Below are 17,182 nucleotides of genomic sequence, written 5' to 3'. Positions count from 1 at the left end.
GAACAAAAAAAATTATTTGGGGCTTCATACAGAATATGCCAGAACAGTTGAATGTTCAATCCCTTGGATTTGATGAACTTCTGGATCAAGCCTGCCTAGGTTTTCAATTTGAGGGGAAAGTTTCACTAAAGCTCCAGTCTGTTCACAAGAATAAACTAGGACCACTGAGATAATCCTAACCAATTAATCACAGCCATGGGTCTGCATCACAAATTCACCACCAGTTTGGCATGGCCCTAAACTTTAAACTTGAGTAGGTGTTGTGCTGGATATCATGACTGTTGTTAGAATAATGCTTTTTAGTACATATCCCACCTTAGCCTCAGTCTTCTGAGGCTGAGTTTTGGCAAGATGTAAAACTACATCCTGACTTCATTCAGGTATCCTTCAGGAAACATTCACATCATTTACTGCCATCAAAACACATCTGTTTCTTGGAATAGCCTGTGTTTGTCCTGATCACATCATACCTCTTTGTACAGCATAACACCTGTGACACTGAAGTCAGTTTAAGATAGCAGGACAGAAGCTGAAAGCTGTATCTTCAGACAAAGCAACACAGCTTCATAAAGGAACAAGAAAGAGATCGATTGTGACAGACAGACAGTGCCTCACAGCATCTGTAAGCAACAGAAGATAAATTTAGATGATATCTACAAAACATGTTGGGGAGACAAGGAAATGATGACAGAAATGAACTTACTTGATTTTACTGAAGACAATGTCGACATCTGTGATTGTCACGTTCTTCCCATCTATCACATGACAGTCCTTACATAGCTTTGACCAGTTCTTCCCATGCATTTCTTTTCCTGTGGCTCTTGTATCACCATGGATAGCAAATTTTCTAAAGGCCTCTTCCAGAGCACTTATTTCTCCTGCCATAGCTCCCTCATGAGAGCTGTTTGAATCATAGGATAATCGTTTTGCTGCTCGGTCCTTTGCTGGATCTGAAGGAGACTTTGGAGGAGTCTTATTCACAGGTTTGGTCGACTTTGCTTTATTGTCAGCCATCGTGCTACAAAGAAGAGGAGGGTAAACTCATTACATGAATTTGCACTAGTTTACTTTCTGTTAAGCTACAGGCTACAGTCTATGTCACAACGTAAGAATAAGTTAGCAAGAACTCAGTGCCCTCCACCATCAAACAACAGTCTACACATAGAACTATGTAACTCTGCCCATCTAGAAAAAAAGTGTCAGGGAAAGAACATTCCAAAATAGGGCACAAACCTAATTTCACTGTCATTACATCAGCCAACAAGACAACACTTAGTATTTGTGTCTTTTTTTTTTCCTCAAATGGCAATCACCACAGTCACTCTACTGATTTAAATAAAAGTATACCCTTTACACTGTAGGCATTACTACCTACTTTTATTTCTGAAGGAAAAATAAACAGCCCTTTATTTTCTGGACTGTGGCCTTTTAATTATTTTTTAATTGAAAAATGAAATATTTTGAAATTGCAGCAAAAATGATAATGTTATAACCCTTATGTTATATAATGTAAGGGCTAACAAGTAAGGAAGCCTCAGAAATGCTTAGACAAGTCTCTCCTGTTAGCAAAACCGTTCATTTCTCAAGTTTATGCCCAAAGAACTGTAGCTGTGGAATTCATTTGGAATGAATACATCCATGACGTATTCCATGTAGGAGCACTGAGAAGGGATGTCATTACTGCAGAGAACAACTCTCAGATTACCCTATGTTCATGTAGGATAGGTTTGCCTTTAAAAAGAAACCTTAAACTGAGCAACAGAACACAAAAGTTATTTTCAGGTGTCTTTGTAAAGAAAAAACCCCTAACATGCCAGAAGCATGCCATAGAAGCTTTTGCCTTCTGCTCATCCACTCTTAGCTTGGCAGAAGTAAGAGACACTGAAATGGGATAGGGCGCACTGTGTGCCTGTCCCAACAGCTACATGCAGATTCATGTCTGTGGTGCTGCTACAAATTTTAAACCATAAGGAGGTGCTTCAGGTATCAGAAGTTTGGCAAATACTGGGTAAGGGCTGGAAAGCCCACTATACTTACCTTGTCCATTCTTCTAAAGTCACAGCTGTACATGGTACATGACTAACATATGCAAAGATTGGTATGTATTTCTAGTTAACATTTTATTTCTGCATCAGATAGAAAGTTCTTTTGGCTTCTATACTGTACTTCAATACAAACTCCTCAGCAATGGAAACAATTCTAAAATTCTACATCTTCCGATATTGCTTAACCTCTGTTACTTGAACAACCAAGACATACCCTTTCCTGCACACTGCAACAGAACTAACCATAACTACCTGCTATGCAGCAGTTATTGTTAAGCTTCATGATTAGAAACAACCTTTTAATAAAAACTATACTAAAGGACCTTTGTCCTTTACACTTGAGCAAACACAGCGTGGCCAAAGCACTACTGTCTATTTTGAAAACATTCAAGTAAATGCTTAAAAACCTTGTTAAGCCTGGGTATCCTTCTGTTTTGTTTACACTGTCAGCACAAGTTTTGGCCAACAAACCAAAATGCTAAATTAAAATTAATATGACAGGAATTTACTAACTGTAGCCTGAGAGTTATATGTGCACCTAGGAAATAAAAAGAAAAGCACAGAGGGGGAAAAAAAAAGAGTTTGACAATTTAAAGTTCATTAAAAAGTTAAAAATGTAACCAATTCCCATTTCTATTTCCTTTGCGCCCTGCCTGCTCTCCAAAGAACAGCAAATTTACCTCAATAAACTTTTCTGAAAGTCTCCCAACACTGAAATTCCAAAACAATAAGCACCCACAGTACATTGTAAGCTACTACAAGTATTACAGATGCATACATTTTTATGAAAATAGTGTCTAGATCAGTCTAAACTATCTGATTTATCAGGCTACACACATTCTTTTGCTACCAAAGCAGTGGTGAGAGAACATAAGAAAACAAAAACACTGCTGACACCATCTATGCAAAAGAGAATTACATTAAAAATCAGATCATGAAGATCTATGGTCTACCTCCATCAAGGAAGCTTGACTTCCAAAAGCAGAAGTCCCTTCCAAGCTTGCACCACTTCAAATCCACTAGAGCTGGAAGCTAGAACCAGAAATTTTCCAAGCTAACACTAACTGGCTAGAGAAAGGCACGCAGGCAGGCAGGCAGGCAGAGAGTACACATCAGCAAAAAGCGAAGTGTGTATTTTAATGTCTGTATAGGATATTAAAAACCAAAGTCACCTCCGTAAGCAAGTAACAAGACAAAAGAAGGTGGAGATCTGCTATAGTAAGGTATATACAGGTCATATAATTTTGCAGTTTTATCTTGTGCCAAATAAACCTTCCGAGAGATTTTTGGGGATAGCCCCCTCTTGCTCTTAGCAATTGTGTCAAGAAGCTATACAAAGTGTGAATATACTTGAAAAATACAACAATTGCACAGTTTACAAGCTATAAGCAAGAAAACATCTGTGCCACTGTCTCATCCGAAATTAGAAAAAATAACCACATGCCTACATTTTTTAGTATCTCCTGAACAAAATCTTTCTTTAGCCAGTGTCAGTGCCTTGCTGGCCAACTTTGCCTAATCCCATGTCACCCAAAAGCATAACTCAACTTTGCACAGCACAGCAGAGATGTGTTTTAAAAAGCAACTAGTGATTTTAAATCATGAGCTGAAACTCACACTTAAAAGGGTTCTGATTTTCCGAATTGTGATTTTTAAAATTACTACATTATTTTTTGTTCGTACTACTGTCTTATACTGTCTTCAATATGATAGCTATATCTATTGAAAATATTTTTTACTTACTTTCAGTTGCTAACAAATTTAAAGTTTATAAACTTGGTATAGGAAAAATGCTTAAAGGATCATATCTGGCCTTGAGAAAGACAGTTCACTTCGAGACTTAGTTCTCTCGGACATCAATGAACTTTGTATTGGGGTGTTTTGAGTAGTTCTGGGCCGGGGGGAAGAGGATACACTCTATAGAAAAGGCTTCAGTTTTGAATGGTGAAATCCGGTATGCAAAGCAGACTCATTTCAAAGAAATCCTCACCATTTAAAGCAGAAAGTCAAGGATAACTTAAAACCAGGGCTGTGCTGTGGTTGCCAAAAATTGTCATGGATACTCCTTTTCTTGTTGAACCATAATTACAGTTTACTTGTTAAAATCCCATGTAATAGCATGAAATTTACTAAAAAGAAGCTACCTGGTTTATGAAAATACTGACCTAGCCTCAACTTAAAATTTTGTTTAACACTACAAACACCACACTCTGAAGATAAATATATTCATTAATATACTATATCAGAAAGTAAAGAATTGCACAACACAGGATATGAAATCAGTTTTTTAATGGGGTCAGCTCCTTTAACTTTTTTTAGTGATTAGAGATAAGGAAGGAGATCATGCCATGTTGAAGAAATGATGTCTCAAAGAGAAATACAGAATAACCTGTTTGCCAAAAATTCAAGATCAAATGCAGTTTTGAGTCTTCCTTACTCTTTTTTTCCCCTGGGCAAAGGGATCAGAAGGTGCTTGCTAGCTTCTGCTAGAAGTAAAGATTAGCAGTAATTTGGGGAGGGGCCACAGCAGGGTGATAGGTGGAAGTGACAGAAGAACGAGACTACTCTAAAATACCAATTCCAAAATTCGGTAAAACAAAATTAAGCCATTGTTCAAAAGCATGAGCTGTGTAGATGCCGACTATAACAGTTACAGCTAACCAAAGAAATGCCTTTCATCACCATTCAAAAAGTCTAATATGCACACTAATATGCACACAGTTAGATAATACTACATTTCCAGAGTCAGCAGCAGGAAGGAAGGCAGGACTAGCCACCAATCCCATCCTCTCCAAATACTGCTGGCTCCAACCTAGCAGGTCCACATCACCAAAAGCAGCCACATAAGAAAGAGGTATAAGCAGATGCTAGAGTTCAGAAGGCTTTGTGAAAGAACAACTTCCCAAAAAACTGGAGTTCCAGAAATCCACAGAATATTTAGACAACTAGGTGTTGTGTTATAAACTGCTATAGTCTGTGTCATGTAATACTCGTTTAGTATCATGAAAAAACAGTTCTTGTCCCTTCTCTTACTCTACAATAGGTAAATAATATAGCACATTATACAGACAGAGATTAAGCTAGGGATCAAACTGACTGAGATCATGGCTAACTCATGCTTAAATAGACTGAAAGTGCAGATCTGTGTTCTCAGCACATGCCTAACCCATTAGAAAAAGTCTTCTCATATCACCAAACTTCCTTTCAGCCATGGACTACAATACATACTCATCTGCAGACAGACAGCTGGGAGAACTCCCCTAGATAAAGTCACGTATTAATCTGGATTATTCAAAAAATGAGTGGACAAGCAGATATTGTTTCCTTGAATTCCAGTTGCTGATTCTCTATAGCTGCATGAATACCAGGTACATATAAATAAGCCCAAAGCCTTAGTACTGACCAACTGTCTGCTCTACTGAAAGATTTATATTAGTTTACACTCTTTCACTTATCCACATCCTTTCCAGACGTCAACATATTGCAGGAATTCTGGTACGGCTTTGATTTAGATTTGGGGGAATTGCTCTTAGAAGTAATCCATCTATTAGCACCAACAAGGAAGACCTGAAGACTTACTAAAACCCAGAGTATTTTTGCCAACAATTTCAGCAGCTTATGCAACTCTGCAGAATATGCGTGTATCCCACCCGGTCAGAATTCACTGCGGCACCTTCCCTGACCTGCCCGTGAGAACTAATGCACGGCTAATCTGCTCAGGAAGTGCAGACAACTTAGTATTTGTAACAGAAGTTAGCATCGCTGCCATGTCACAGACAGCAAAACCAAAGCAGAGGGATAAAGAATCACGTCTGTTCTGCTGCCAGAGTTCAGAACATAATGAGGACCCTGGGACCTGTGCTCTACACTGCTTTAATTATTAGCTCACGTAAGGCAGGTACCTGATTGTATGGAGTGCTCTGAAGAGCCAATGTTCTCTGACTCTATGGAGGAACATAAATATAGTCTCTCTAGCTGCAAATGTATTAACCCAGTTTACAATCTCCACACCAAAAACTGCTTTTCCAAAAAAATCAACAGGAAACTATCAAAAGTGTGAATGTCTAGCTTTTTGGGCTATACCATGTACTTTCTCATCTGCTTTGTCTAGCTTGCCTATAGCATGCTAGGAATATTCTGTCCCAATATAACTTGAATTGCTTTCATTTGCAGCAAGTATTACAAAACCAGTTTTTAATGGAAGTCTTCTTGCAGCATTGACTGCCACAGAAATTAATGAGTGTACTACAGTAGATACTTACTACAGCCTCAGATACAGTCCAGTTAATAGAAAAGGCAGCTTATTTTAAAACCATTTGTTCTTTAGAATATTTACCAACCAAGAATTGGCTAAAACGAGGTCAAAAGTCCTGTGAAGTAAGGAAAACTTTCAGTTCAAACTTTTTAAAGGCAGAAAGCATTCAAGCATCAAGCATCTGTTCAGGAGACTGCTGAGATTGATGAATTTGGAGAAGAGATTCAATAGCACAAGGCACAGTTGCAATGCAATAATGCTATGACTACTATCTACTCTTTCCTGTAATGCTCGCCTTTGCATAGGACAACCTTACTTCTCATGTACAACACCTAGCTCCATTGCAACTTGCAAAACAACTCCACAAGACCCCAAAGTTATGTTTACACTGAGCATCAGGGTCACCCTCTAGCTTTAGCTAGAGGCTGCAGTGCAGAGGCTGCAGTGCAAATTCCTCATCTTGAGCCCAAAGACAGTAACTTGGATAAAATAGCCCTAAAATGGAATACCTGCTCAAGTTCTCAGTCTTAGCCCTGGTCCCTCCCTAAGTTCTTAACCCCTTCTACCATATGCTCCAGACAACTAAGCAGCAAAAATCTACAAATTCTGTCATCGACTTCCTTCTGTTCTGCAGTTCCTTTTGCTGTTGTTTCTACGCAAAGTCCAAGGTTCTGGTTTGCTTCCAGTCACACCATAGAGGTTGGCCACAAGGTAGAGTGGAAAGGGTACCCTATCTGTACCCTAAATATCCACCAAGATATAATCCAAAACAGAGATTCTCCAGTCTTTCTGCAACCTCCTTGCCACCCAGCAATTCTGTGGTACATTTTGTCTCCATGATCTGTTAAGCGAGAAGGGCAAGTAGGTAATCCACAGCACAAACCCTAGACTTATAAGCAAAGATAATGTTCTATCATCTGCAAAATGTCACCAGCAGGTTTAAAAAAAAAATAAAAAATCTTTCAAGCACTCTATTCCATTTTTGATAGTCCTTAAGCCAAGTATGAGTATGCAGGCTTTCCAACGCTCTTGCTCTTTGTAATGGATATTCAGACCAAAAAATTCCCTAACTCATGGGCAAATTTCATCCAACTGATCTTCCTTGCATCCTCACCTTCCAAAGGGGGGAAAATATAACAGATTAATCTGCAAAAGCATCTATACATCATCTATTTAGTTGGCCAAGAAAAACAGGCTTCTACATTCAGTCGGATAGCATCTCTCATGCATGTGATCACACCAGACATTTGAATGAACTCTCAAGACAACAGTAGCCAGGAATCTACCAATTTTATTGAGAACTAGAAATAGAGTAGGGGGAAAGAAGAGTGATGGTGAACCCCTTGCAATGCAATTAACACAGACAGCAAGTTGAGATAAGTCTGGTATTACATAAAGATTTGAAGAACCATATGTTGTTAAGATTAATACTTTTACTTCTGTTTTAACCTCACAATAAGCTTCCTATTTCTGCACCACTCTCTTATAAATGCATCAGTCTCAACCTCTCCACACCTACATTCTCAGTTCCTCAGCCTTAGCCAAACTACCAGCCTTCCTAAAGTTGTTTCTTACATGGTCTTAAACCCAAAAGGTCATTGCCTTTTAGAAAATAGGCATACTACAAAGAATTGTGCCCACAGGCACACAACCTAGTAGTTTTATGTTAATTGTTACCTGCTTTTACCTCCCATTCTCCTGCTAATCCTTCCTGCACATCAAATGTTGGTAAGCATGCAAGCACTTAAGGTAATTTTTATCAGAATCTGTTTCTGCACTGTTGGTAAAACTTACCCACTGCACGACAAATAGTTGCCATCCAAAATTTCTTAAGATCTGCCAGCCAATCCAAGCAAAAAAGAAAGCAACTTTTCAATAAGCATGAGTGCTATTTTTATGAGTGAATTGGATTGATAAATTACCAAACTGTGCAAGGCATTTGAATTTGTCTGACTGCATCTGTTTTATTTTAGCACTTGATCTATCTTCCCCATGTTTTAAAAATGTTACAGAATTGCAGTTAAAGGGAATTCTCATTTATTTTTTGTCTGTAATTATTTATGCCAAATAAAAACAGCAGAGACAAAGTACAGCAGATGGAATCTTTTTCCCACATTTTTGCATAAACATTCAAGCTGAGGGAAAGGATAAACAGCTGGAGAAATGCAATATCCTCCTAATAAAATGCAATGCTTTAGACAATGCTGTTAAAGCTTCCCTTAAGCTTCCTTCACAGCTATCAGTAGGAACCAGAGTAAGGCATTTCTCTTCTGAGTTCTGCTCTGGGCATATTTATCCACCTGTGATGCTCAAGTGAATGAGAGCCATGCATTTTCCCTGGCATATAACACAGAAGGAAAATGAGCAGAGAACACTGCAGACCAAGCAAAGCTAACACAACTCTATCTACATTTAAGCCCATCTTTACTTAAAGAAAATTAAATCCTTTCACAGGCTTTATGAGGAACTGCATGACTGAATCTTGAGTTCTCTTAACAATATATGTGTATCTAGCACTATGGACAAGGGCAAGGCTGGCTAGATCACATGGCTACATTAACACCTTCAGCAGGACACACAGAGTAACAAAAAAGGTGGTTACTCAAGTTGTCCAGTGTTTCTCCTTAGCAAAACAGTATTTCAGACTGTGACAAAGTTACATATGCCATTAAAGGAACAACCTTAGAGAACACCTTGTCAAGGACGGAGATTATTTTGACTGCTGACAAATGGCTGTTACTATTCTATTTCTAGAAACTATTGCTATCCACCTACATAGTTAGTGCTACAATATCACTTATATACAAAACTAAGTTTAGTTCTTAGTAATTAGATTCCTCCATTCCAAAGAGCCACTTCATAAAATATCACCTCTTTATATATGCATAAATGAAGCACCTATACGCAGACACACACACCTTTATCAGCAATAGTTCTATTAGAACTTTTTTAAGACACATGTTCACCTGACAACACTTAAAACTACACAAAAGCTCTTTATCTAAGTAAATAACTCTTAACTAGCTCTACAATATACTGTAATACCCCCATGTCACTTACACAAGGTTTCAACTAAGAAGGCAAAAGCATAAATACAGGCATCCACCACACATTTATGTACTGGTGAACTCTTATCATGCATTTTTTACCATTATGCAACTATCCCATTTGAGGTTTCCACTTACTAAGTATTCATCCTGAGCTCTGCTGGGCTGCTGTCATTGGCAGATGAAGAAATAATCTGGACACAAGTATTCTGCAATTCCACACACAGGCAAGGATACAAGACAGTGTCTAGAACCGCCTTCACAGAAGAAAGTTAATACGACACTGATTAAAGCACTACAAAAGAGGCGCCTCAACTGTTTAGATGAGGTATTTTTTCATGGTGTATCAAAAAAGACTTGGGAATCACAGATCCAAACAGACTGGAAGACAACAGCTACTCTCCGCAGTAGTTGGTCATACAATTAAGTTACAGCTCCAAAAAACATGCTGGGCCTATCATCACTTTAGGATTAGTTGAGTACAGGTTCCCTGACTTGTAACATTACAATTGTAGAGTTTGCTTAGCCTCATTTCTTCATACACTATACACTGTCCCCTTTCGCCACCCCCATCCAGAGCAGACTAATAATCTGAACTTCCATAGAACCCTTTCAAAACATTTCTGCAAAAGTAATGAAGATCCACTCCATGAAAGGAGATCAGAGACTGTACAGCAAGGAGATCACTTCAAATACCAGTAAGACAGGGGGCTTTGTGTACCATCTATAGGTAAAAATATCAAGAGAACTAAGTTGATGTTATTGACAGGGATAGAATTAGATCAAAGAAAAATTGAGCTAATGGAGACTTACAGGCCTTGAAAGCACCGTAAGATTTAATAATCACAAAGCATCACCTCTGATCAAAGAACTGGAGATAGTATAAGAGCTACAAAATCATGAGAAAAGATGTTTTACCATGAGAGACTTAAAGAATTCCACCAATGTAATTTGTCAGTTGATTGAAGTCACTTGAGTCAGGTATCCAAATACCTTTGTAGAGAAACTACATCACACACTACATGGCTCTTTACTGTCAAAGATATAAAAAACCTCAACAGCTGAGAATTCAGGCTACGCCAATGCAAATTAGAAATAAGACTTCCTTAGGGAGAGACAATCAACCACTGGAAATACTAAAGGTAACTTCCAAGAATAGCTGCAAATACTTCACATCCTGACGTCTGCACATTAGACTTCATTTAATACAGAAGATACACTTAGTCAAGCATCTCTGAAAGACAGACTTTTCTCAAATGTATGTTATTGGTCTCAGATAACTAACTGAAAATAACTAATACATGAGTCAGATTAGATTGTCTGAAGATCCCGCATGTTCTTAAAGTCTGCTGCTTCAGTTTTGTCTGAATCAAAAAAAATAAACTAACCTTTAAGCACAGATTTTTTTCAACTACCCACACAGCTGAGTACAAAATAGGAGGGGAATACTTCCCTTGCTAAATAATCAATAAGTTCTTTCACATCTATAAGCTCCTGTAAGATGAACTGTTTGGGTACTGGTCCTTCCGATAGTGAAATCGGACGAGACAGGCAGATGCAGATTTGGTTTTAATTTAAAAATTAGCAGATTCATCAACAACGACGAACGCTTCTGTGAGCAAGACCTCTTAGCATTTGAATTTCCACTGCAAGAATTTCCTTAGCACTGATCCAATAGAACACCATTCTTCAACTGTGCATTTATGAAGTTGTTTGAACTAGGACTGCATCCCTCCAAGATTCAACTAAAACTGTTACATCCTTGGTTTTAATTTTTTTTAAGCTTCTCATTTTGCCGAATGCTCCAAATTTTGAACACTGACACACAAGCATATTCTTGAGATTAGCCAAGCTGGGCAAGAATTAACTTCATAAGATTATTTAAGACAGTCATACTGCAGATTCATTTTTGTCTTTTCATCTGCCACGTAATGCACTGAAGCTTTCGTCTGTATACTCTTGGTTTATAGCTCTTGGTATCAAGAGCTCAACAAGGTAAGTTCATATCACACACTCAGGACACTATGAGGCAGGAGAAAGATGAGGAGGAAAAGAAAAAGAAAATGAAACCTTAAGACAACTGACAAGAGTAAGAACCTAGGCTTCTCCACATCTACCTTAGAGTCCTGACACAGTTAAGACTCCCTCTTAGCAGGAGCAAACTGAATTGTCCACCCACTACACATAACTAACAACAGAGAAAAATTTCCCATCTGTTTTGATGGACATACCACTGTGAGCCGAGGAAAAGGACCAGCACAAAATCAGTCTGTTCTGCTCCATCAGCACTTGAGATAAACAGCCAGTCAGAAAAAGTGTCCTGAAACCTGAGCAAGCTATACATACCTGTCCTGTACCACATGTACAGGCCCTGTGTACTTAAAGACCATATTTATATTGGGGTATTTTACCAATAACATCCTCTCAACATACAGTTACTTTCACTACTATTTCAAAGTATTCCAATAACCAGACTACATCACAATGGGCAATTCTTGCAGTACTTCTATGTATGGGCAATTTGGGATGGGCAAGGTGATGCATTCACTAAGAAATTTCTTTCTGTTGAAGGTGTATTTTGTTACTACATATTTTTTGTGGGTTTGGGCACATGAGGGAGATAAGAGGAAGCAAGAGCTAAAACAGCTTATAGAAAACATTGGGGAAAAGGCAAAGCAATGTGATTTTTCCTGTATAACGTTTTGATTTTGAAACGAAAACTCTGTTTCAAAATTTTTAAAAATGATCTTAAATTTAAAGAATGGTAAAAATTAAGTAGCCTGAAGATAAAAATGTTTCATATTGGGTCGATGTAGATTTTTTTTATTTTATTTCAACTTTCAGCATTTAGTCAAGTTAAATACATTTTAAAATCCCCCCCAAACTAAGCCATTATTCACATGTCCCAAGAGTGCCCTTTGATACCAGAACTTCCTTCAGAGAACTGTGCAAGTCTTACATTAAGTTCTACAATTCCCTTTGCTCTAACATATGAGAAAGAGAAAATACATAGCTGGATAATGCACACACATATACCAATGTATCCTTCTTAACAACAGCTGCATTCCCTTTTTTGTACCACTTACAGTGTCTTGTTCTGTATTTTGGATCATAATATTCTGGGGGCCAGGCCCAAGTTTTTGTCCATGGTTATATTGCACCTAACACATTCATTAAGGTCCCTGATCACAGCTCCCAGACACTATGGCAATACAAACAGCAAGCAAAATATTTCTTTTCAACTAACTGGCAGAGACACCTAAAAGCACTTATACCCATAGCAGTCATGCCAGTATGGCAGAGAAAAACTACGGGTGAAAATCATATAGCTGCATTTAATTTCAGTTACGCAGAGCATAAAAATGGTTTTTGGAGGGAGGGGGAAAAAAAAAACCTGTTTGTTGCTTGCTGAAAAGACTCCATTTCATTTATGCAAGGGCTGCAAGCAGTATGCATGTACAAATAGAAAGGACATGACATCATCGAGTGACTACATCACAGGAAAGACTGTTCTTGTTATAAGTTTTTCTTCATACAGTGATACAGGCTTGCAAATACAGTCACATTCTCACACTGAAGACTTATATAATCAAAGTATGCAAAGCAAGAAAAATATCTTTTTAATTAAAATATTTTTTTAATTTGCATCTTAGCTTATCATCTGACAGCAAGTTATCAAGGTTAAACAGTGTATGGTTTATTCTCAAAGAATTCCGAGATATATTAAATACAATTAATTGCCTCTGCCTATAATCAGAATACACTAATCTTAACATAAATTGACATAACAGCCTGTCTCCCTCCTTAAAAGAGCCTTCCCCTCCCCCCCCCCCCCCCAAATTAAGCTCAAGGTACAAGAAAGAAAAATAACTTCTATCATTCAGCTGCCTACAGAAAGTAACTGCAATAAATATATCTACTATAAAAATAAAATAAAAATACATTATTTTTCACCATAGTCAATCCACAGTTTAAACCGGGCACAGAAACAGCTACTTGCTGGATGTATATTTCCATTTATAAGGACCTTTTCTTATATTTACAAGGGTCAAGTGCAAGCACTGCAGGAGATTCCTATGTGAACTTTATCTGCAATTTGATCCTTGCATGGATGCCATCTAAGCATTACACTGTACCATGATTTAATACTGGACATACACTTCAGCAGTTACAAATTATGGACTATTTAAAGGCATATGAGTGAGACCCAGAGACGTACAAAGGCATTCAAAACAGCACTTTATTTTGGTTTTGGGAGGGGTGGAGTTGAGTTGGGGTAGGGCCTGTAAAAAACATAATTTGAAAAAGAAGTGGCTCATCACTAAAGGATTAAAAAAATGGCCATTAACATTTTAAAAATAAATAAATTGTATATATTCGATAAACAGTGATGCTATTTTAAGCCTGAGACTATGCAAGCGTATAGGTATCTCTGTTTTTCCCCCAAGTTTTCCCAGCCCTAGAGGAAAAAAACCCCAAACCTTAATGTTTCATTATCATGCTAACACTTGCCAACCTTCTAAAGCATGCTATTTAATCATACTAGTTGAGAAAACAGTGTGAAGGATCAGTAAAAGTCAGTGAAAACAGTCTCATATCATGTATTTCATTTCAGGCTGGGGGTTGGTTTCACCCCTCCTTTTCTTTTCAAATAAACATAAGCAGTTATGCAATCCTCTAAAATCTGAAATAATTTCCCCCCCTCCCCAAACCTGCTCATATAGACCCTGCAAAACATGAATAGGGAAATTGCTTGTCAGTAGTATGTACTGCAAGATTCGAAGCTGTCAACATTTAAGACACACACTTCTCACATGTGTGTTCACACCTTGTAGCACACACCCAACTTCCCCGTGGAAGAGTTTCACCCAGGTACAAGAGCTTTTACCCAGGACTGAAGAAATACTTGCAACTGCTGCTGATTTGGGAGGTGGGGAGGGTGTATTTGTTTTCAAACTAGCTAGCCTGGGTCGCAGATTTATTCACAGGATTTTGTCTCGTTCTGTTTTTCACCCTAGAATACTGTACTTGGCTTTATACACCGCAGTCCCTAAATAGTCTCCCACACCTGATGCCGGTTTTCATGGAGGACGCTATTTAGGAGCGGTTCTCAGAGACAAAGCCCCTTCAGCTAACACTTGGGCATTTAAAAAAAAAAAAAGGCAAATCGTCTTTACCCATCAATCTCCATAAAAGGGGAGCGCTCGCTCTGCACAAGAACACGAAGACGCAGCTGCAGCGGCTGAGGCTTTGTTGTCGTCTCCGGATAACAGCTAACAGCAGAACATTTGGTGTGTGCGCAAGTTGGACCTTTCTCCCAGCTCCTCCGGGAGACGCCCGCAGGCAAAGCCAGGTGCTAGCGCCCGCAGCCAGCCACCAGCATCGCCCATCCATCGACCTGCTGCAGTGCCGCCAGAAGCCGGGAAACAGCCCCCGGGAAGCAGCCCCCCTCGCCCCGCACAGGTTGCAGCCGCGCGTCCCCTCCCTGATGGCGGCGGGAGATGCGGCTGCCGGGACCCCTCCCGATGGGCAGGCAGAGGAGACCTGCTCTGCACCGAGCCCCTCTCCCCGCCGGTCCCTTCCCCGGGGCCCTCGCGGGAGAGCAGGAGGGATGCAGAAGAACGGGGGGACAGCGAGGGGTTAATCCTGCGGAGGAAAGCTGCTGCTGCTGCTGCCGCCCTGCCCGCAGCCCCCCGCGGGCGTTGCATAACGGCAGCGCGCGGCAGGGCAGGGCGCCGCGCGCCCCTGCGGTGGGGGCGGGCCGCCGGTCGCACCGCGGCACCGGGGGCCGCCAGCCCGGGGCTGCTCCGCCAACGCGCCCGCCCCCTCCCCTTGCGCCTTCGCTAACCGAATAGAAATCAATCAGTCAAGGCGCTAAGGAGCGGGGAGAGGACAAGAAACACGCACCACCCACCCCCAAAAAAGAGGGGCTTGTCTCGCCCGTCCTGCAAGAGGTGCCCACTCACCGCCGGCTCTCGGGGGGCGGCAGGTCCCGCCAGCCCAACCTGACACTCGCCCGGGCTCCGGCGCTATCGGGAGCCCGTGTCAAGCCAGCGCGGCGGCTCCGGCAGGCACCGCCCTCGCGGCCCGGGCATTGGCGAGCGCCCGGCACCGCCTGCCCGCCCCTCCGCCGCTCGCCCCCATAGGCCGGGCGGGCGGCCGCTCCCGCCCCCCGCGGAGCCTGAGGTAATGAATTAGCGCAGGGCAGCTGCTGCCTTTGCTGCCTTAAATGGCTGGTTACGGCCGGCGGCGGCTCCGCCTGCTCCTCCCTGCTTGTGGCCCGGTGCTCGGCAGCAGGTGGGCAGGGGCAGGGGCAGGGGCAGGGGCAGGGGCAGGGGCAGGGGCAGGGGCAGGTGGAGAGGGGGCCGGGAGGCGGTGGCTCCCTGACCGCTCCCCTCGCCAGTAGCTGGGGGCGACGCGGGGCGACCCAGTGATCCCCCCGCCCCGGCGGCCGCGGGAGTCGAGGCCAGGTCCAGCAGCCTCTGCCATCTCGAGCATTCTATTCCCCCTTCCCGGGGGAGAAACGGAGACCAAGGGGTGCCACAGTCCTCTGTCTCCTGCCGGGCTCTGGCAGGTTTGGGTCCGGATTGCTGCTCGGCTGTGCTTTAAGCTGTGGTTGTTAACATAAAGTAAATAAAAATGATGTAAAAGATGGGGCTGTGCAGTGCAGTAAGCATTCCATAAAACCTTGCGTTCCCTCAGCTTGCCACTTGCCTAGGAGCAGGCCTAGGGTTGGCACAGCAGAGAGGTGCAACCACTAACCTAATCTGCAGCAATCCCATCCAAAATCTTAGAGCACAGAGACAGTTCAGGAGTCAGCAGAAATCTAATGAACTGTTGTGCATCTTCATTCGTTAATTTATAACCAGACTCCAATGACCTGGCAGAGCTTGGTGGACCATAACTGGATAGCTGCTGTGCTGAAATGAAGTTTAAACAATCTACCTGCGAGGTGAGGGAGAAAAGCAAAAGGATCCAGTTAATGTGCAGTGGAGTCTCAATTTTTCAAATGCAGGATAGATACACAGCTAACTTTCAAAAATAGTCATATACCTATACTTGCCTTAAGATGCACAATCATAGTTTATAAACTATTATAAAACTAGTTTATAAACTCTTATTTCAGTATCTTAAGGCAGTTATTGGAACATCCCAGAATGTCACAAATGCTTTAAGGCCCCTTCATATTAGGGTTGAGTTTGGCTGCACTACTGATGAAGGTTTTGAGGTAGACTATGGCAAATGCACTTGTGATCTCTCATGAGAGCACGAGCCACAATTATGTTGTATTTTTTTCCAAGTTTTTTCCTTCACCATGCGGACACAGGAAACCTACCCTTTATGAAGCTTGAGCTGGCTTGAGGCTCAAGAATAGTCCCTACCATACAGCTGAGAAACAGATAAAGACAGGTACAGCTTTAAATCAGAGCCAAATCTTGAAGGCAAAAGTGAATACAATATAGATTAACATGAAACAAGGTATGGTAAATAGCCCAGTGGAGGCTATTCTCCTAATGTTTAATATGGGGCTGGTCCTAAATTATTTTCAATTATTTCCCCCATCCCACACAGTTTAGAATATAATTTTTTGTCTCTTTAATAGAATTTTCTGTCACAAACCATGCCATCAATCTTAGAAAACATGCAGAATCAGAATTACCCAAATTTGATTCTGTGATAGAATTCAGACAAATTTCACAATTTATTTGTGCTTCATTTAAACAAAAAAAAAGAGGAAGAAGTAAACTTCATAGAATCACAGAATGGTTTGGGTAGGAAGGGCATTTAAAGGTCATCTATTCCAACCCCCTTGCAATGAGCAGGGACATCTTCAA

General features: G+C 40.9%; 1 protein-coding gene across 1 annotated transcript in view; it reads right to left on the bottom strand.

The window, feature by feature from the left end:
- Positions 1 to 15,403, bottom strand: part of TPPP (tubulin polymerization promoting protein) — an 86,375-nt gene extending 70,972 nt beyond the window's left edge. Inside the window, exons 1-2 of the mRNA XM_072853529.1 lie at positions 15,314 to 15,403; positions 704 to 1,018 (exon numbers count right to left, since the gene is read on the bottom strand). Coding sequence (XP_072709630.1) covers positions 704 to 1,014 — 311 coding nt within the window. The 5' untranslated portion in view covers positions 1,015 to 1,018; positions 15,314 to 15,403. The remainder of the gene's footprint in view (positions 1 to 703; positions 1,019 to 15,313) is intronic.
- Positions 15,404 to 17,182: the final 1,779 nt, after the last annotated feature.

Source organism: Ciconia boyciana, chromosome 2 (assembly GCF_034638445.1).
Source record: "Ciconia boyciana chromosome 2, ASM3463844v1, whole genome shotgun sequence".
Classification (NCBI taxonomy): domain Eukaryota; kingdom Metazoa; phylum Chordata; class Aves; order Ciconiiformes; family Ciconiidae; genus Ciconia; species Ciconia boyciana.
Note: the sequence above shows the minus strand (reverse complement) of the source record. Positions and strands in the feature narration are given on the sequence as shown.